General features: G+C 41.7%; 1 protein-coding gene and 1 long non-coding RNA gene across 12 annotated transcripts in view; one reads left to right on the top strand and one right to left on the bottom strand.

Annotated features, from left to right (window-relative positions):
- Positions 1 to 18,091, top strand: part of ZEB1 (zinc finger E-box binding homeobox 1) — a 207,899-nt gene that overhangs the window by 186,886 nt on the left and 2,922 nt on the right. For all 9 annotated transcript variants that reach the window (XM_042230615.2, XM_027976673.3, XM_027976671.3 and 6 more), the window contains 3 exons: positions 2,078 to 2,280; positions 6,072 to 6,177; positions 14,348 to 16,158. In XM_042230615.2, the coding sequence (XP_042086549.1) occupies positions 2,078 to 2,280; positions 6,072 to 6,177; positions 14,348 to 16,158 (2,120 nt within the window). The remainder of the gene's footprint in view (positions 1 to 2,077; positions 2,281 to 6,071; positions 6,178 to 14,347; positions 16,159 to 18,091) is intronic.
- Positions 163 to 18,091, bottom strand: part of LOC121816315 (uncharacterized) — a 78,169-nt gene continuing 60,240 nt past the window's right edge. For 2 of the 3 annotated variants that reach the window (XR_006055849.2, XR_009596047.1), the window contains one exon: positions 163 to 5,963. This is a non-coding gene — a long non-coding RNA (uncharacterized LOC121816315). The remainder of the gene's footprint in view (positions 5,964 to 18,091) is intronic. The other variant, XR_009596048.1, reaches the window with a different exon arrangement.

Genomic DNA, 18,091 nt, shown 5'->3' with positions numbered 1-18,091 from the left:
AAATTAAATATACCATCCTGTACTTCATAAGTTGTAAACAGGGGAGCTTTATTCCAGCAGGTTGATTTATCAAAATTCTGGAACAGTGGGAACAAATCAAGGAGGTTTTTTCACAGGTTTTGTATCAGTCTGCCACTAAAGGAAGTTTAAGACACAGAAATGTAAAATGTTCTTTAAGTAAGTTTATTTATGGTCACAGATTCATAAATGATCACGGATCCATAAAGAAATTATAGTTCAAAAAGTGGTCAGACATAGGGTGGATTTTTTAGTACTGAATTCCTACCACAGGTGTATTATAGGAATTCTAAAAAGAAACATTTATTCCTTAAAGGTCTTCATTGCTAAACGGTGAGTTTAAAAAATATATATTATTTTTTTAAAAACAAAAACAAAAATTTTAACTTCTAAACCTGTTCATTCTATAAACTTATGATGTTAAATATTTAGATTTATTTTTCATTGTTTTATGCTGTTGGCCTAAAATAATAAGTTCATATCTCATATGTGTGAGAACATTCAGTTGATATTTATGAAAAGAACTTGCTGTTAAAATATGAGCAACTTGCCATTTTATAAAATTATTAGTATTTTGTACATTAATTACAAGAATTAACCATGAAGACAAACTAGAAAATAGGACGTAATGCGAGCAGACAGCTTATGACACAGGAGTTCAGGGCAGCTTGACTGGCGGAAGCAAACTGACCGCGGTGCTGATGATGAAGTCCCTGTCACGTGGACTCGGACTCCAGCCCCTGAGCCAGCTGAGCGCAGCAGCACCGACGGGCGAGGAGAGCGTCCCAAGTGCTGACTGCCCACTTGCCTGTACAAACAGGAAGCTGACGTTAGACAAAACACAGCATGATTCCCCACCCCACATGTCCTCACGGGGCTAGTCTGGTCCCCTGAGAAGTGGGTCATGTCAGAGTCATCACCGGTGACTCCTTGCTAGCTGATAACAGAAGATACCATCATAAACTTTGGGGTCTTGGTTGTCTGACTTTATTCATATATTTGATATATATTTCAGTGTACTTAGCTGTGTAGAGTCAGGTGTTCAGCCTGTTCTTTGCAGGCTTGTCCTTGAACAAGACATTAAATTTATATGGACTTGAATTTCAATAACAGTGACGTGTTGAGGAAGTAAAGAAAACTTGTGACATTTTCTCTGGTAGTCTGTTTTTCTATAAGAAATTAAAAATAAAGTTAAGATAACATTTATAGCAAGATGTGACTTAGGAACTTTTTCCTTTGAAGAAGTAAATCCAATATAGAAATGCAGTTAAATAATATTGGCCAAGTGGTATTACATTTTAAGACTGGCAGGCTTAGATGTTTCCATGTTTTAAAAATATGTGGTTCATTCTCTGAACTACGGTTTATCTATGATGGCTTATTTTCTGAAAGCTATCCTAATAGTCATCCATCTGAAACTAAGCACGAAGTGTGCCGGTGTGTCTCAGGAGGTGAAAGAACACGAAGAACTCACGCGGGGCATCTCAGTGGCCAGCCCTCAGTCCAGCCCCCACTGCTCCTCACACCTCCTACAGTATGTCCTCCTCAGTCACCTGCAGGGGAGCCTTAGAAACGGGCTCTAACTGTATGTTACTTAGTCTCTGATGCCTGAAGTGACATTTTTCAAATTTGAAAGAATGAACATTCAATAACTAACGATGACATTGTTACTTTGTAGAAAGATGGTTATTGTGTACCAAACTCCTTTCATGTGTATACATTCACAATGATAACCTGCATTATAATTTTGCTTTTGTTTTCTTTGTCTAATTAACCATACAAAAGAAGAGAAGAATTATGTTTTAGTGAAAAAGATATGAGACTTTAAAGTCAGCTTGCATTTGACTCTCAACTTCATTGTTCACAGGCTGTGTGACTTGGAAGTAATTTAACCTTTTCTGGGCATCACATCCTCTCTTTATAAAACAGAGACACATCAGTGTGTTGGTTTTGAGGATCAGATACAAAGCACAATATCTGGCACACAGCAGAGGGCCTCGGTGGGCACTTCGGTACTAATTTGGGAACATCTTTAAAATGTACGATCCTTGTTTTACAGGAACACCAGATGCATTTTCCCAGTTGCTCACCTGTCCGTATTGTGACAGAGGATATAAACGCTTTACCTCTCTGAAAGAACACATTAAGTATCGCCACGAGAAGAATGAAGACAACTTCAGCTGCTCCCTGTGCAGTTACACGTTTGCATACAGAACCCAGCTTGAGCGCCACATGACCTCCCACAAATCAGGACGAGAGCAGGTAAGTGGCGTGACTCAGATTCACCCACTGTCCACACCGAGAACTCCTTGCTCCATGGAAGGCAAGGGCTCTCACACACTGAAAGATTCAGGGGCTGTACCAGACAGTGTCTGGTCTGCAGCCTTGTAAAAAGGACAGTGATTATTCGTTTGGATGATCAGGTCATTTCTGAGTTTAAACGCACATGTAAACACTATGAAGACTATTTTAGAAGTGACTACATTTTTTCTTTTTCAGACAAGGTCCCTTTCAACTCAGTTATTTTGCTTATATCATAACAAATATGTCAAGTTTATCACTGGATTTCAAAATGGATTCTACTAAAATGTTCCATGTAGGAAAAATAAATAGCATCTCATAAAGCACATGACTTACTACTGACCAAGTAGAGGAGAAAATCAAACAATAATTAAGTTTAATTTTTCGTGAAACACTGACTGTTATCAGTACAACTGTGGCTTTTTTTCATGTAAGGGAAGTTGCCTCTTAAGAATCTAAAGTTTAGACTGAATCATTTTTAATCTGAGGACTCAATTTTTCATATGGTTTATTCTGTTTCTATGTCACTTTGCCTCAATTTCTAGAAGTATAAACCAAGACTATCCTTAAGTTACGTTGCTGGCTCTGAATTTAAGGATTAAAGTCAGAAACGTTTTGCCAGTTCTGCTTCTGTAAGGTCAACTGTAAATAATCAAATTAATATCTGGTTAATCTAGATTTAAAAGTCGAATAAGTGTTCAGCAGCACACAGTATGTTGAAGGTGTGTGCTGTGCTTGGGGCACATGTCCAGTCTCTTCTGTCAAAAGACTCGGAATACCTGTGCACCTGAGTTTAAGCATCTGCTCCGTGTGTACCCACGTCACTGACCCGAGAGAGCAAGTCACCCTCTGGGCTGTGATGGCTCAACCAAAAACCAGGCCAAAATCTATAAGAGAAACAGTGATGAGAATGGGTCAGCCTGTCTTCTCAGGACCCTGGTGACAATACTCATGAAATCATGGGGTGTGGAGTGTACAGGCAGGCATGAGCACAGGGCCAGCTCTTCCTTGGGTAGGTCAGCGCTTCAGTCCACAAAGGAGCACTTGGGGTGGGAGTGAGTGCCAGGAGGAGGAAACTGACCCACAGAAGACAAACCCCATCTTCTCATCTGCCCTAAACGAGTCTTGTCAGGGACAGAACAGAGGCATGCTCTTAGCACCCCTGCGTCCTGACCTGACCACAGTGTGGGTGGAGCCTGGGGACCTGACCCCAGTGTAGACGGGCCCTGGGGGCGTGGCCACAGTGCCGACGGGCCCTGGGATAGGGGCTGTTCAGGTGACATTTGGGAGCAGAGCTGTCCTGCAAGCGCTGCCCCCACATCCTCTCCACCAAGGGCCCTTGTCAAAGGAAGGAGCTTCGAAGGACAGAACTGGAGGGAAAGCAGGAGATGCTGTGAGAAAAATAAGTCATAAGCTCTCTGATGAGCATGGAGGCCACTGTGTGTGTGAGGCTTTCTCTGAGGGATGTAAAGCTGGCTGGTCAGTTTCATATGTGAAATACGTGGTCAGACCAAGGTCAGGAAGGAGCCGTGATGGAATGTGGAAGCCAGCAACATGAGGGGTATAATTGGGAACCGTTTAGGTTAGGAGGCAGAGCGTCTGCCTTGCTGGCCTCTGGAAATCAAGGTAAACATTTCCATGTTTTCTTATTCATACAACAGATGTCTGAGTTTTGATTCTGTGTAAGGCCTGTTGTAGGTGTTCAAGACACAGTAGTGAAAATGAGCAAGTCCCTGACAGTAGTGGGCATGTATTATAGGTGAGAGAAAACAGATGTAAAATATAAACACAGGTGGAATGAAGAAAACAAAGCAAAGAGGATAGAAAGTGGTGGAAGCTGCTTTTTCTTTTTTAATAGAGAGACTAGGGCATCTGACCCTAGACTTGGGTGAAGTGAGGGAGCCAGTCACAGAATGACTGGGAGAAGGGCCTTCTGTGCAGAGGGAGCAGAGGGGCGTGAAGGCCTTGAGGCAGAAGCCAAGGAAAGGCGGGCAGCCAGGGCGCATGAAGGGGAGAAAGACGAAGAGGCTGGGTAGGGAGGAGCCAGATGACGAGGCCTCTTGTATGAGCCATGGCTAAGGCCTGTGATGTTTTACTCTAAAGTATTATAGGGAAGCATTTGAAAGATACTGAATTTTGTGTTTATGTCTTATTTTTAAGGCCAGATGAGCTGTGGGGTGGAGAGTAGATGGACAGAGACAAGAAGGAAGCAGGAAGCACACTTAAGGGCTGTGGCTATAACCCAGGCCAGAGGCACTGGTGTGACAGATGTGACATCATGAGGATGGTGGCTGCAGGCTGGCTTGCTGAGGGATTGGAGAAGGGTCTCGGAAAGAGGGACCAGGATTCCTCCAAATTCAGGGCCTAAGGAATGATCAGATAAATGAGGGGTTTACTCACAAAGGTAAGAAACAAGAGTAAGTAAGTGTTACTCAGTTGTGTCCAACTCTTTGTGACCCCATGGACTAGCCCACCAGGCTCCTCTGTCCATGGAATTCTCCAGGCAAGAATACTGGAGTGAGTAGCCATTCCCTTCTCCAGGGGATCTTCCCCACCCAGGGATCGAACCCTGGTCTCCTGCACTGCAGGTGGATTAAGCCCCCAAAAAACAGGAGAGGAGGAGCTGATTTCCAGGAAAGAAATGAAGAGGTCAGTGTAGTCCTCTTAGCAGATGCCTGTCACTGTTCAGTGGGGACATCGAGGAAGCTGTGAGAGTCTAGAATGGAGAGAGGAGAGATCTAGAGAGAGCTGTTTGGAGTTGGCGCCATGTATTCAATTTCAAAGCCAGGGGTTTGGGTGAAGTAGAACCTGACACATACTTCACGCTTATTCTTGGTCCTTCCTGTGTGAAGGACAGAAGGGAGATAGCAGTTTGGGAAAGCACAGAGCAAGCAGAACTGGAGCCTTTGAACGATGGGTAGAGTCGTAACAGTCACAATTAAGGGGAAACATCGCCAAGGAGGAAGGGATGGTATCAGTGGGAGCAGAAGGTAGGACTCACTGGATGATGAGATGTGGACTCCTGCTGAAGAAGCCTGGAAACTCGGGGCTATAAACCTGGCATCTGTAGCCTCAGAATCTGTGCCCAGGGGTGAACAGGAATCCTCTAGAAATTTATGAGTAGAATGTATTGCATAATTCAGTTCAAACACTGCTTTTGTAAGATGAATAAAGGGTGCAGAATTTATTCGAAGTATGTAAAAGTGGGGGGTTGATAAACCAGACAGAAAGGTATTACAGTAATCCATATTTGACTGAAAAGAAGGAAGTATTTTTTAAATCATCAGATTAAGATTTTGGAAATACCAAACTTGCTAGAGAGGATAAAGTCCTGAAAAAGCCCAGCCTTTTCTTCTGTTCTGGAGACCTTGTTCTTCTTTGCTTGAGACAGATTCCTGGACGTTCTGGACCATGGTTTCTTTATCTGTCAATTAGAGTGCAGGCGAGGGAAATCACCTCTAGTTCCTGGTCAAGTACATATTTTTTTGCTAAATGCTATATTGCGTCATAGAGTGATTGTGATTCTGATTCTTTAAACTGGGAAGTGGAGATTTTCCTTTATTTCGAAATTCTGTTGCCACTGTCCTCTTCCTTTTTGGTAACATTCCAAGTATTAGATTTTTGTGACTGCTACTATTTGAGGCCTTTAAAGAAACAAAAGAACCACCCAAACATTACTTTTAGCAGACTGGATGTTCTTTATGTCTAAAGCTTTTTTGCTTTATAAATAAAATACCAATTCTTTCTTACAGAGACATGTGACGCAGTCTGGGGGTAATCGTAAATTCAAGTGCACTGAATGTGGAAAAGCTTTCAAATACAAACACCATCTAAAAGAGCACTTAAGAATCCACAGTGGTAAATATGTTTTCTTTGTCTACCTTGACTATCTTAGTGATTATGATAGTAAATTAATATCACATGTGAGCTACACATATGGTTAGAAACTCGTTGCAATTGTTTTGGGATAAACACTAATATGGAGACATTTTCTGCTTACAACGGTATTTTATTGGGATCTTACTCTTTGGCTGAAGTATATCAAGCTAAGAGGACACACTTTGAATTTCCTAATAAGAATATAGCATTTTACAAGATGTACAACCTGAGACACTTAAGCTTTTCGATGAATGTTCATTTCATTACCTCTTGCACAGTTAACAAGGGAATGATAAAGCGTGTGGGATACATGCTTGATAAAGCATGTGCACAAGGAAAGGAGGAGATGAAGATATTCTCTCCATAAGAGAAGGAGAGATAGAACTCAAGATAGGAAGTGGCATGGTGCACCGTGGGGATTGTGGGAGAGGGCAGCACAAGGAGGGGTGGGAACTGTGGCACAAGAGGAGATTTCACAGAAAATGGGCTTCCCCCATCTCACCCTCAGTTCTGCACAACTCATCATCTATAGCTTCACATGAAAAGTGAACATTAATACATGGTAAAAATACTATGTCAATTTTATAGACTTACAACCAAAGAGAGCTCTATTTGCCTTTTTTTGGAGGCTTTACTTACCCAAAAGCAACCAAGAAAATTCACATTGCATTATGAAATCTGTCTCCTGGTAAATTTTGATGCATTATTTAATACTAAATAATTTCAATGAAAGACACCTGTTATGGATTTCTGCATATGCTTGTTTTGTGAAAATTATTATATTAACAATTATTAATTGATTTTACAAATATCCTGCACAAAAAGTACGGTTGGGTGGCTTTGTGATATGTGTGTTTTATTTTGGAACAGCATTAATAGAAGTTGTGCTGAATTGCTCATTGAGGGCTAAAGAATGTTACCTCTTAAAACATGCTCAAACCGAGATTCATACATTTTTTAAAATTTTTAGACGTTAATGTGTCTGGAAAACAAAGCTGTCTTTTGGCATCTGCATCAGGATCCTATTTCTTAGCTCCTGTGCTACTGAACAGTTTTCATCAATTTCATATATATATTAACATTATATTAACATATATCCAATGGATATTTTTCCTCTACTACTGTCCTTTTTCTCCTAGCTTTATTGAGATATAACTGACATACAGCACTGTATAAACAGCATGATTTGACTTATCTTGGCTATTGTAGATAATGCTGCAGTGAATGTATGGAAAAGTATTATATTTCAATGTATAATATATACAGGGCTGTATATATAATCTTTTCGAAGTAGTGTTTTCGTTTTCTTTTTAATTTGTTGAGAAATCTGTATACCATTTTCCATAGTGGCTGCACCAGTTTACATCCTCACCCACAGTGACCTAGGGTTCCCTTCTCTCCACATTCTTGCCAATACTTTTTTGTGTGTAATAATCATTCTGACAGGTGTATGGGGATATCATATTAATGATGTTGAGCATCTTTTCATTTGACTTTTGGCTTCTATAAGTATTTTTTGGGTAAATATATCTGTTCAGATTCTCAGCCCATTCTTAACTGGGTTGTGTCTTCTTTTGATTTTGAGTTGTATGAGTTCATTGGACATTTTGCATATTAACCCCTTATCATTTATAAATATCTTCTATTCAGTAGGTGGCCTTGTTCATAGTTTTTTTGTCTCTATAAAAGTCTTTCAGTTTGATGTAGTCCCCTTTATTTTTGCTTTTGTTCCCCTTTCCTGAGGAGACATATCAAAAAAAAATATTACTGACATCTATGTCAAAGAGCTTACTGCCTGTGTTTTTTTCCTGGAAGCTTTATGGTTTCAGATCTTTAATCCAAAATTTACTTCTGTGCGTAGTATGAGAGAGTGTAGCTGTCCAGTTTTCCCAACACCAGTTATTGAAGGGGCTTTTTCCCCACTGTATATTCTTGCCATAGGTTAACCACCCTTACGAGTTCATTCCTGTGGTTTCTGTTATGTTCCATAGATCTATTAATCTGCTTTTGCGCCAACACCATGCTAAATGACTGTAGCTTTGCAGCATAGTTTGAAATTGAGGCGTGTGACACCTCCACTTTTGTTCTTTTTCAAGATTGTTTTGGCTATTCAGCATCTTTTATGTTTCCATGCAAATTTTAAGAGTTATTTATTCTAGTTCTGTGAAAAATGCATTGTCATTTTGACAGGAATTACCCAATAGGCATTTTGAATATGTAGAATGAATGACTCTATATAGAATCAATATAGAATCATTGAACCTATTTTCTTAATTGTTCTTTCTTGTGATTAATGTCTAGAAATACAACAGATTTCTACATTAATTTTGTATCTGGCAATTTTACCAAATTCATTGATGAGCTCTAGTAGTTTTTTAGTGGCATCTTTAGAATTGTCTATGTATATATAGTATCATATCATCTGTAAACAGTGACAGTTTTACTTCTTCTTTTTCAATTTGGATTCTCTTATTGCTTTTTCTTATCTGACTACTGTGGCTAGGACTTCCAATACCTTGTTGAATAATGAATAAAAGTGGCAAGAGTAGATATCTTTGTCTTGTTCCTGATCTTAGAGGAAATGCTTTCAGCTTTTCACCATCGAGTATGATGTTAGCTATGGGCTTTTCATACATGGTCATTATTACGTTGAGGTAGTTCCTTCTGTACCCATTTCTTTGAGAGTTGTTTTTATCATAAATGGATATTGAATTTCGTCAAAAGCTTTTTCTGCATCTATTTAGATGATCATATGGTTTTTACTTTCAATTTGTTAATGTGGTATATCACCTTGATTTGTAGATATTTAACCATTCTTCATCCCTTGATAAATCCCACCTGATCATGGTATACCTGGGTGTTTCAATGTATTACTGAATTTGGTTGGCTAATATTTTTGTTAAGGAGTCTTGCATCCCTATTCATCAGTGATACTGGCCTGCAGTTTTGTGTGTGCTTTGGTTTGATATCAGGATGATGCTGACCTCATAGAATGAGTTCACAAGTATTCCTTCCTATCCAATTTTTTTTAAATAGTTTGAGAAGTATAGGTGTTACATCGATAATTTATTTTTAATAACCCCCCTTCTTATCAGAAGGGCTTCCCTGGTTCAAACGGTAAAGCATCTGCCTGCAACACAGGAGACTCAGGTTCAATCCCTGGGTCGGGAAGATCCCCTGGAGAAGGAAAAGGCAACCCACTCCAGTACTCTTGTCTGGGAAATCCCATGGGAGGAGCTTGGTAGGCTGCAGTTTGGTAGGCTGCAGTCCACGGGCTCACTAAAAGTCGGACATGACCGAGCGACTTCACTTTCACTTTTCACTTTCATGCACTGGAGAAGGAAATGGCAACCCACTCCAGTGTTCTTGCCTGGAGAATCCCAGGGACGGGGGAGCCTCGTGGGCTGCTGTCTATGGGGTCGTACAGAGTCAGACATGACTGAAGCGACTTAGTAGCAGCAGCTTCTTACCAGAAGGGCATCCCTGGTTCAAATGGTAAAGCATCTGCCTGCAATGCAGGAGACCCAGGTTCAACCCCTGGGTTGGGAAGATCCCCTGGAGAAGGAAAAGGCAACCCACTCCAGTACTCTTGCCTGGAAAATACCATGGATGGAGGATCCTGGCAGGCTACCCCATGGTCTCAAAGAGTCGGACACAACTAAGCGACTTCACTTTCTCACCAGAAATTATTTGAAGTTGTTGATAGAGATTATAGCTAATTCATTTTTTAATGTGAAGTTGGGGTAATAAAACAGAGTAAGATTTCATATATAAAAATGAATGTCCTATTGCAGTCATATAGGAGGGTCGCAGATCTATAGATTATATGCAGTTGGGAAGCACAGATCGTACAAAACGTTAAAATATTTTAAGTCCAGAAACAAGAAGTTGATATCTAATCACAAAATCCTGCACTGATCATCAAAAATCAGCTTCAATCAAGTAATAATGCTTGTGCTATCTGTAGAAACCCTTTAGGTGTTTCCATGGTCAAGAGCTTTATAGTAAGCTCACAGCATGCTGCTGCTCTGAAAGAGGAGGCAGATTCAGGCCACATCATGGCACACAGACTCCTGTGCTCTGCTGTCCATTCATATTTACGTCTCTTAAAGAAAGCAAGACAGGCATGAAGTAAAAATGAGAAAGAAAAAAAAATACTATGAATTCCTTTGTACATGCTAGAAGAGACCACAAATTAGACCCTAGGTTTTAGGAAGTAAGAAAACTGCAGTTAGTAACGGAAATCTAGAGTGTTTGTAGGTAAAAAGGATCAGATGTCAGAAGATGAGAGAAAAAGTACAACTCTTCTGATACGAAGTCCATAGAGAAAGTTGTTCCTTGGAACATCATTAAGAAGAAAGAACCAAAAGATAATTTATATCATCCTCAGAAATATCCTTAAAATAATACAGCAGAGGATTCAATAGTGTTTTCATTCTAAAGTAAGATTCTTCCATAGAGGCCAGTGATATTTCACCAAAATGCAGTTCAGAAAGAGCACTGCCCCAGGGTGCCCAGTGGATACCATCCAAGTCTAGAGCTCCCTGGTGGGTTATTCCAAGGGGAGATTTCAAGCAGGGCTACTCCAAGTCATCCCAGATAAACAGAAACCTAGGGTAAGCATTTAGAAAGTATTATATCAAGACAGAGCTGTGACAAATTCATTAGAGTCTGTACAATGTTAGTCCATAGGAGATTGGAAAATGTTTTTTAATGAAAAGAACAATGATCATTCACCACAGGTAGTTTTGAAAGCACTGCTTAGAGTACCTAATAATGAATGAACCGCATATCCTTCAGGAAACTCTGGGGGTTTTTTTGCAGCTGAGTTTTTAAGGCATTGAAGGTTAGGGCCCTCAAGTTATGTGCCCTAGAATTGCATGGATCTCTTCTGATGTCCATGAAAGGAACCCTATGTGTCACGGTCATACATACTTTGCACATGGGAACTGTGCAAAGGAACTGTGAGGAGGCCACTGCACCTGCCCACAGAGAGGGTGCGAAAGAGCCCCTGCACCCAGGCGGGGAGCCTCCCCAGCAAGTAACCTGGGTTTGTTCCACAGCCTGATAGTCGTTTCAGCCTAGAAAACTTTTATATCAGGTGCAACTGAGCACCACCTTAGCCATTAGGAAAAGGTCAGTGTGCATAATGTATCAAACTTTGAGCAACACAACTTCCTGTCGTAGTAGTAGTTACAAACACTAACCTAGGTCAATAACTGAGGTGATGTGCTTTAGCTATGAAGTTAGAATTAGAAACACAGCTTTTTCTAACAGACATAGACTTTGGCTTTAGAATAATTGTTCTGCAGTCTTTGTTATAGCAGCAGTAAAGTAACTGGGTGGTTCCCATAATAGTAATGGTAACTAGCACCTGCTGGACCCTCAACTGCATTAAGTCATGCAGCTCTCACAGTAACCCTGGGAGGTAGATGCTACTGTTTCCTCCTTTTTCACTGATGAGAAAATGGAGTTTCAGATAACTTAGCTTGTCCCCAGTCACTCAGCTGGGACACAGAAAAGCTGGGCTCTGTGACACAGCCCTCCTGACTCCAAAGCCACTGTCATCCCCACTGTGCTCTGTAAAGACAGAAATAATCAATACTACAGATGCTTATTTTCCTAGTCAGCAAGGGAACAATCATGTAGTTCATCTAAAAAGGTCATCAAATAAAGATGCAAAGACATATCCCTTGTTTTACACCCACTGGAAATTTTTATCCAATGCATTTTGAGTATTGAATCACATTTCAGGCATCCCATTGGAAAGATACTGGTAAAACTGGAGAAACTCAGAGGTGAGTTACCAAGCGGGTAAGAGTTCTGAAGGACACATCCCATGAGAAATGTGTAAAAGACCTGGACACATTTAACCTGCATGAGGGAAATTGAAGGATTCTTGGGACAGCTCTTCATCACAGCGAAAGTCTGGCTTGTCAAGGAAATGTTAGACCAGCTCCATGCGGCATCAGAAACAAACATAACATGGAAGGCCAACTTTGGCTTAGTACTGACCCTCTGTCTCATTGCTTTTCTAAAGAGTCACTAACATTTCTTGAGAGCACACTGGGTTTTGCTATATCATCTGTTATAACCAGAACAATCCAGTGAGGATGTATCTACATTTATTTATGCACCAAAACACTGAGGCTTGGACAGGTTAAGAAAATAAACATAGTATGTGCCAGAGCAAGAATCTGAACTTAGATCCTGGTCCTCAGCAAAGCCAGACTAGACTGCCTTCCTCCAATCTGTCCAGCGGCAATAACCTCCTTTTAATAAAAGAGGTTAAGCAGAGATGAGCTGGTGCCAAGGATGATATGAAATGAACCCTTCATTGAGAAGGAGGCTGTACTAGAGGGCTTTATTAGATTCCTTCCAACTCTAATTTGATTATGCAGACACATTTGAGAAAATATAATGCACTTGTTTTAATCTTTATAACATTGAAATTCCAAGACTAGCAGGTCCTACGCTTTCTTGCTGGTTTCCTTTTAATCATTAAAAAGAAAGGGGGAGATAAAGAGCTGTATTTTGCTACTGAGTAGATAAACAGCATCACCACACTTCATCATTGTATAGTTGGCCACTCATTCATCTGGCAGAGGCTTACAGAGCAGCTCTGTGACCTGCACGCAGCAGGTGTGGGAGTAAACAGCACTGAGACCCCGATCTCCCTGAACCCAGGCATTGGTAACTTTTAGACTATACATTCATGAACTAGAACATGTTCAAACTTAAGCAAAAAAAAAAAAAATGGGTTGTATGAAAATATTCAACTCAAAAATTTCTGTCAGAATACCCATAGTGACCCAGAAGAACACCTTGTACCCTGGAAGGTCTTGGGGAGTGACGTAACTGAGGCCTCTGCAAGCAGGAAGCTTCATTTTTTTTTCCTTACATTTCACAAAGATGTTGTATTTGTGCAGCAGAAGTATACTCTGTTTTAATACTTAAATGTTCTAAGTTACTGTAACCACTGTCACTGAAATTGAAACTCCAAGGTGCTTTACATACCAAGAGGCTCGGTGGTAAAGAATTCACCTGCCAGTGCAGGAAGCACGAAAGACACAGGTTTGCTTCCCACATTGGGAAGATCCCCTGGAGGAAGAAATGGCAATCCACTCCAGTATTTGTGCCTGGAGAATCCCATGGACAGAGGAATCAGGCAGGCTACAGTCCGTGGGGTTGCAAAGAGCTGGACACAACTGAGCAACTGAGCACACAGAGAACACTGCCTTATTTATCTAGAAGTACATACATCCCTCGTAGCTCACCTGGTAAAGAATCTGCCTGCAGTGCAGGAGACCCTGGCTCAATTCCTGGGTGGGGAGGTTCCCCTGGAGAAGGGATAGGCTACCACTCCAGTAGTATTGGGCTTCCCTGGTGGCTCAGACAGTAAAGAATCCGCCTGCAATGCAGGAGACCTGGGTTTGATCCCTGGGTTGGGAAGATCCCCTGGAGAAGGGCATGGCTACCCACTCCAGTATTCTGGCCTGGAGAATCCCATGTACAGAGGAGCCTGGTGGGCTACAGTCCATGGGGTCATAAACTGTCAGACACGACTGAGCGACTAAGCACACACGTACATCCCAGCTTAATAAGTCAAGGCTTGTAACAATACTTGTATTTAAATTTTTCTTCCCCACTGAAAAAGGTCTTTTCAAGCAAACCTATGAATATAGGGAGGATAGATACTCATATGACTCATACAGTCAAGGATAGATGTCCACAGTTATTAAGTCTTAGGGGAGATTTTGCTTCCTTTTGTCTAATATTAATTTCTCCTATAGATGGTTAAGTAGAGTAAAATATAGAGAATTACATGGTTTAGTGACACAGGATAAGAAAAAAATTACTTGAAAGAGTGAGAGATAATTTTTTGGTATCTGAGAAAGATTTGAACTTTTAAAAGTGAACAAAACTGTTTTACACACCTGAAGAGAAGATTCTCTTACTGGTCAGCACATAGTTCAAACTAACATTTTACTGGTGCTTGACATTTATGTAGGTTTTCAACTTAAAAGTGATGATTCTAAATTGTATCACAAGCACACATGGTAACCCCCTTTTTAAATTGATACTGCTTGTTTTAGGGAAAATGTGAATATGTGAAAATTTACGAATGTAACTTTTTGTTGTTGTTTAGGAGAGAAGCCATATGAATGCCCAAACTGCAAGAAACGTTTTTCCCATTCTGGTTCCTACAGCTCACACATCAGCAGTAAGAAATGTATCAGCCTGATGCCTGTGAACGGGCGGCCGAGAACAGGGCTCAAGACCTCGCAGTGCCCCTCACCCTCGCTCTCGGCCTCTCCAGGCAGCCCCACGCGGCCACAGATGCGGCAGAAGACAGAGAACAAGCCCCTGCAAGAGCAACTTCCCGTAAACCAGATCAAAACCGAACCTGTGGATTACGAGTTCAAACCCATAGTGGTTGCTTCAGGAATCAACTGCTCAGCCCCTCTACAGAACGGGGTTTTCAGTGGTGGTGGCCCCTTACAGGCAACCAGTTCTCCTCAGGGTGTGGTGCAGGCCGTCGTTCTGCCAACGGTGGGTTTGGTGTCCCCCATCAGCATCAATTTAAGCGATATTCAGAATGTACTTAAAGTGGCGGTAGATGGTAATGTCATCAGGCAAGTTTTGGAGAATAATCAAGCCAGTCTTGCATCCAAAGAACAAGAAACAATCAGTGCTTCATCCATCCAGCAAGGCGGCCATTCTGTTATTTCAGCCATCAGTCTTCCTCTGGTTGATCAAGATGGAACAACCAAAATCATCATTAACTACAGTCTTGAACAACCTAGCCAACTTCAAGTTGTTCCTCAGAATTTAAAAAAAGAAACCCCAGTCCCCACCAACAATTGCAAAAGTGAAAAGTTACCAGAAGATCTTACTGTCAAGTCTGAGAAGGACAAAAGCTTTGAAGGGGGAGGGAACGACAGCACTTGCCTCCTGTGTGACGACTGTCCCGGGGACATCAATGCACTTCCGGAGCTGAAGCACTATGACCTGAAGCAGCCCGCCCAGCCCCCTCGGCCCCCCACCCCAGAAGCTGCGAAGCCCGAGGCCTCCGCTCCATCGGGGTCCGGAGATGGCAGTTTGTCTCCCAGTCAGCCACCTTTAAAGAACCTCTTGTCTCTTCTGAAAGCATATTATGCTTTGAACGCACAGCCAAGTGCAGAAGAGCTCTCAAAAATTGCCGATTCCGTGAACCTACCACTGGATGTAGTGAAAAAGTGGTTTGAAAAGATGCAAGCGGGACAGATCTCAGTGCAGTCTTCTGAACCATCTTCCCCGGAACCAGGCAAAGCCAACACCCCTGCCAAGAGCGACGGTCAGCCTCAGGCTGCAGATGCAGATGAAACCCAGGACAGCACAGGGAACCGCCAGAGCCCTCTGAAGAGAGCTAGCTCCCCCGTCTTACCAGGGGGCTCGGCCATCAATGGTTCCGGAAGCAGCGCCTCCTCCCCTTCTCCCCTGAACCTCTCTTCCTCCAGAAGCGCACAGGGTTACTCGTACCCGACAGAAGGGGCACAGGAAGAGCCGCAGGTCGAACCTCTTGATCTTTCACTACCAAAGCAGCAGGGCGAGTTATTGGAAAGGCCAACTATCACTAGTGTTTACCAGAACAGTGTTTATTCTGTCCAGGAAGAACCCTTGAACTTGTCTTGTGCAAAAAAGGAGCCACAAAAGGACAGTTGTGTTACAGACTCAGAACCAGTTGTAAATGTAATCCCACCAAGTGCCAACCCCATAAATATTGCTATACCTACCGTCACTGCCCAGTTACCCACGATCGTGGCCATCGCTGACCAGAACAGCGTTCCGTGCTTGCGAGCACTGGCTGCCAACAAGCAGACCATCCTGATCCCCCAGGTCGCCTACACATACTCGACTGCAGTCAGCCCGGCGGTCCAGGAAACACCCTTGAAGGTGATCCAGCCCAATGGAAATCAGGTAAAAAAGGAAAAGAACCACTCCCAGCCCCAATCCATTGATCAAATGCTAGTTTGATTTATTTTAGTGAATTTCTCTAATAAAAACCAGGCATGAGAGAGCCAAGCAGCTTGCTAAACTGTCACGTTTGAAAGGAAATAGCTGACTGTGTGCCTTAGCTGCGGTGGCATCTCGGCTTTTGCTGTTTACTGATCCAGAGTGTAGTTTTCAACTGCAGTTTGGAGTATTATTTTGCAGAAAAGAGGGTCGATGGGTCTCAGCAATAAGATTGACTGTTTGAAACTAGAGATGGAAGAGGAAAGTAAAATTCAAATACTCATTAATCAGACTTCTGTTTTATAGTTAAGTTCCCAGAATTCATCATAGTTTCTGCCTTGATTATGATCATCAGTAAATGAAAATTTGTTCACAGATGTTTTACACCAGGCTAACTTAGCTCTCACTTTTTGTGTTAACCTCTGTTTATAAAAGGCTTTAATGAAGCAAACAAAAGTATATAAAGAATTCACCTAATGAGTTTCCTGATGATTTTATAAGCTGTAAACTGGTGTTCGATCATAATACCACATGAGGGAATACAGTTGTGAATCTGTGTTTTCCTCTGTAACGCTCTCCGAGTCCGTGACAGTTACGATAAAGCTATTCTGCATGACTGTTGTGTGTTGCACTGTCCAGGCTTTTTCTGTGTCACTGACCTTGATGTCTCCATTTTTTCCATCAATTTCTGATTGAATCAAATGAATACTAGAGATAAATTTAATCTTTTCCCAAATACTTACTCTAAGAAGATACAACTAAAATAATTATAATATCCTGTTCACGTATGTTTTGCTACTTTTGTCTCCTTAAATATTGCTACCAATGGGGCTTCCTGTAATTGTGGTAACCTTGAGAAAGTTTTCACATGGCTAAATTTTTCATGAAATCTAAATTTTAACTGTATAAAACACTCTTCACACCTTTGAAGAATAAACTGGGAAATTTCAGTTAACGAGATCCAGTAACATGAAGAGAGTTCCTTTAACACCATTGGCAGCTTACAAGTGACAGAAAAACGTCTGTCAGCACTGCGCACCCCTTGTTGTTGTTTAGTCACTCAGCTTAGTTGTATCTGACTCTTGGTGACCCCATGGACTATATAGCCCACCAGGCTCCCCTGTGCATGGAATTTCCCAGGCAAAAATACTGGAGAGGTTTGACATCTCCTCCAGAGAATCTTCCTGCATCAGGGATTGAACCCACATCTCCTGCATTGGCAGGCAGATTCTTTACCACTGAGCCACCAGGGAAGTCCTCTCCTGCCTTACAAAGCTATAAGAAATTGTGGGAAACCTCTAAACTTGTGGAAAATGTGTGAGTTTAGGATGGAAGTCTTCAGGAAAGACACAGGATCCTAGGAGCCCAATCCCACTGCAGGCTCCCTGCAGAATTCTTCCACCTACAGGAGACCCTGCTGCCAGTTTTCTTCCTAACCCTCACCCAAAACTCTCAAGATTCACCATCAAGCAAGGATTCTTGTTTAAAAACACAGACCTGCCTGCATTGTTTTTCCATTTTGCTTCTTAGAAAAGTGATAGAACAAACCTCCCTCTTTACAAGGAGACAATGAAGTTTAGTTCACAAAATTCTAAGGTTCTGGAAGATACAATTTAAAGACCACTTTTAAGAAAGAGTCTTAATTTTCACTTAGTAAAACCGAGAAGGTAAGTGATGCAGTTAGAAATTCACGACTGTTTAGCAAACTGGTAAGTTAAAACGTTGGGCAGACTTCTCATAAGTTAATGATCCATAGGCAGCTGAAGTGTTCTCTGCAGCGTCCTTTCTTTCAGTGCCCGCCGACCCTGGGCTGCTTTTGCTGTTGTGACTGCACTGCCCACTCACCTGAACCCTCCCTTGGAGCCTGCTTTGGTCAGGTTGTTGAAAGCAGAAATCA

This window comes from Ovis aries, chromosome 13 (genome assembly GCF_016772045.2).
Source record: "Ovis aries strain OAR_USU_Benz2616 breed Rambouillet chromosome 13, ARS-UI_Ramb_v3.0, whole genome shotgun sequence".
Classification (NCBI taxonomy): domain Eukaryota; kingdom Metazoa; phylum Chordata; class Mammalia; order Artiodactyla; family Bovidae; genus Ovis; species Ovis aries.
This window is presented reverse-complemented; position numbering and strand designations above follow the sequence as displayed.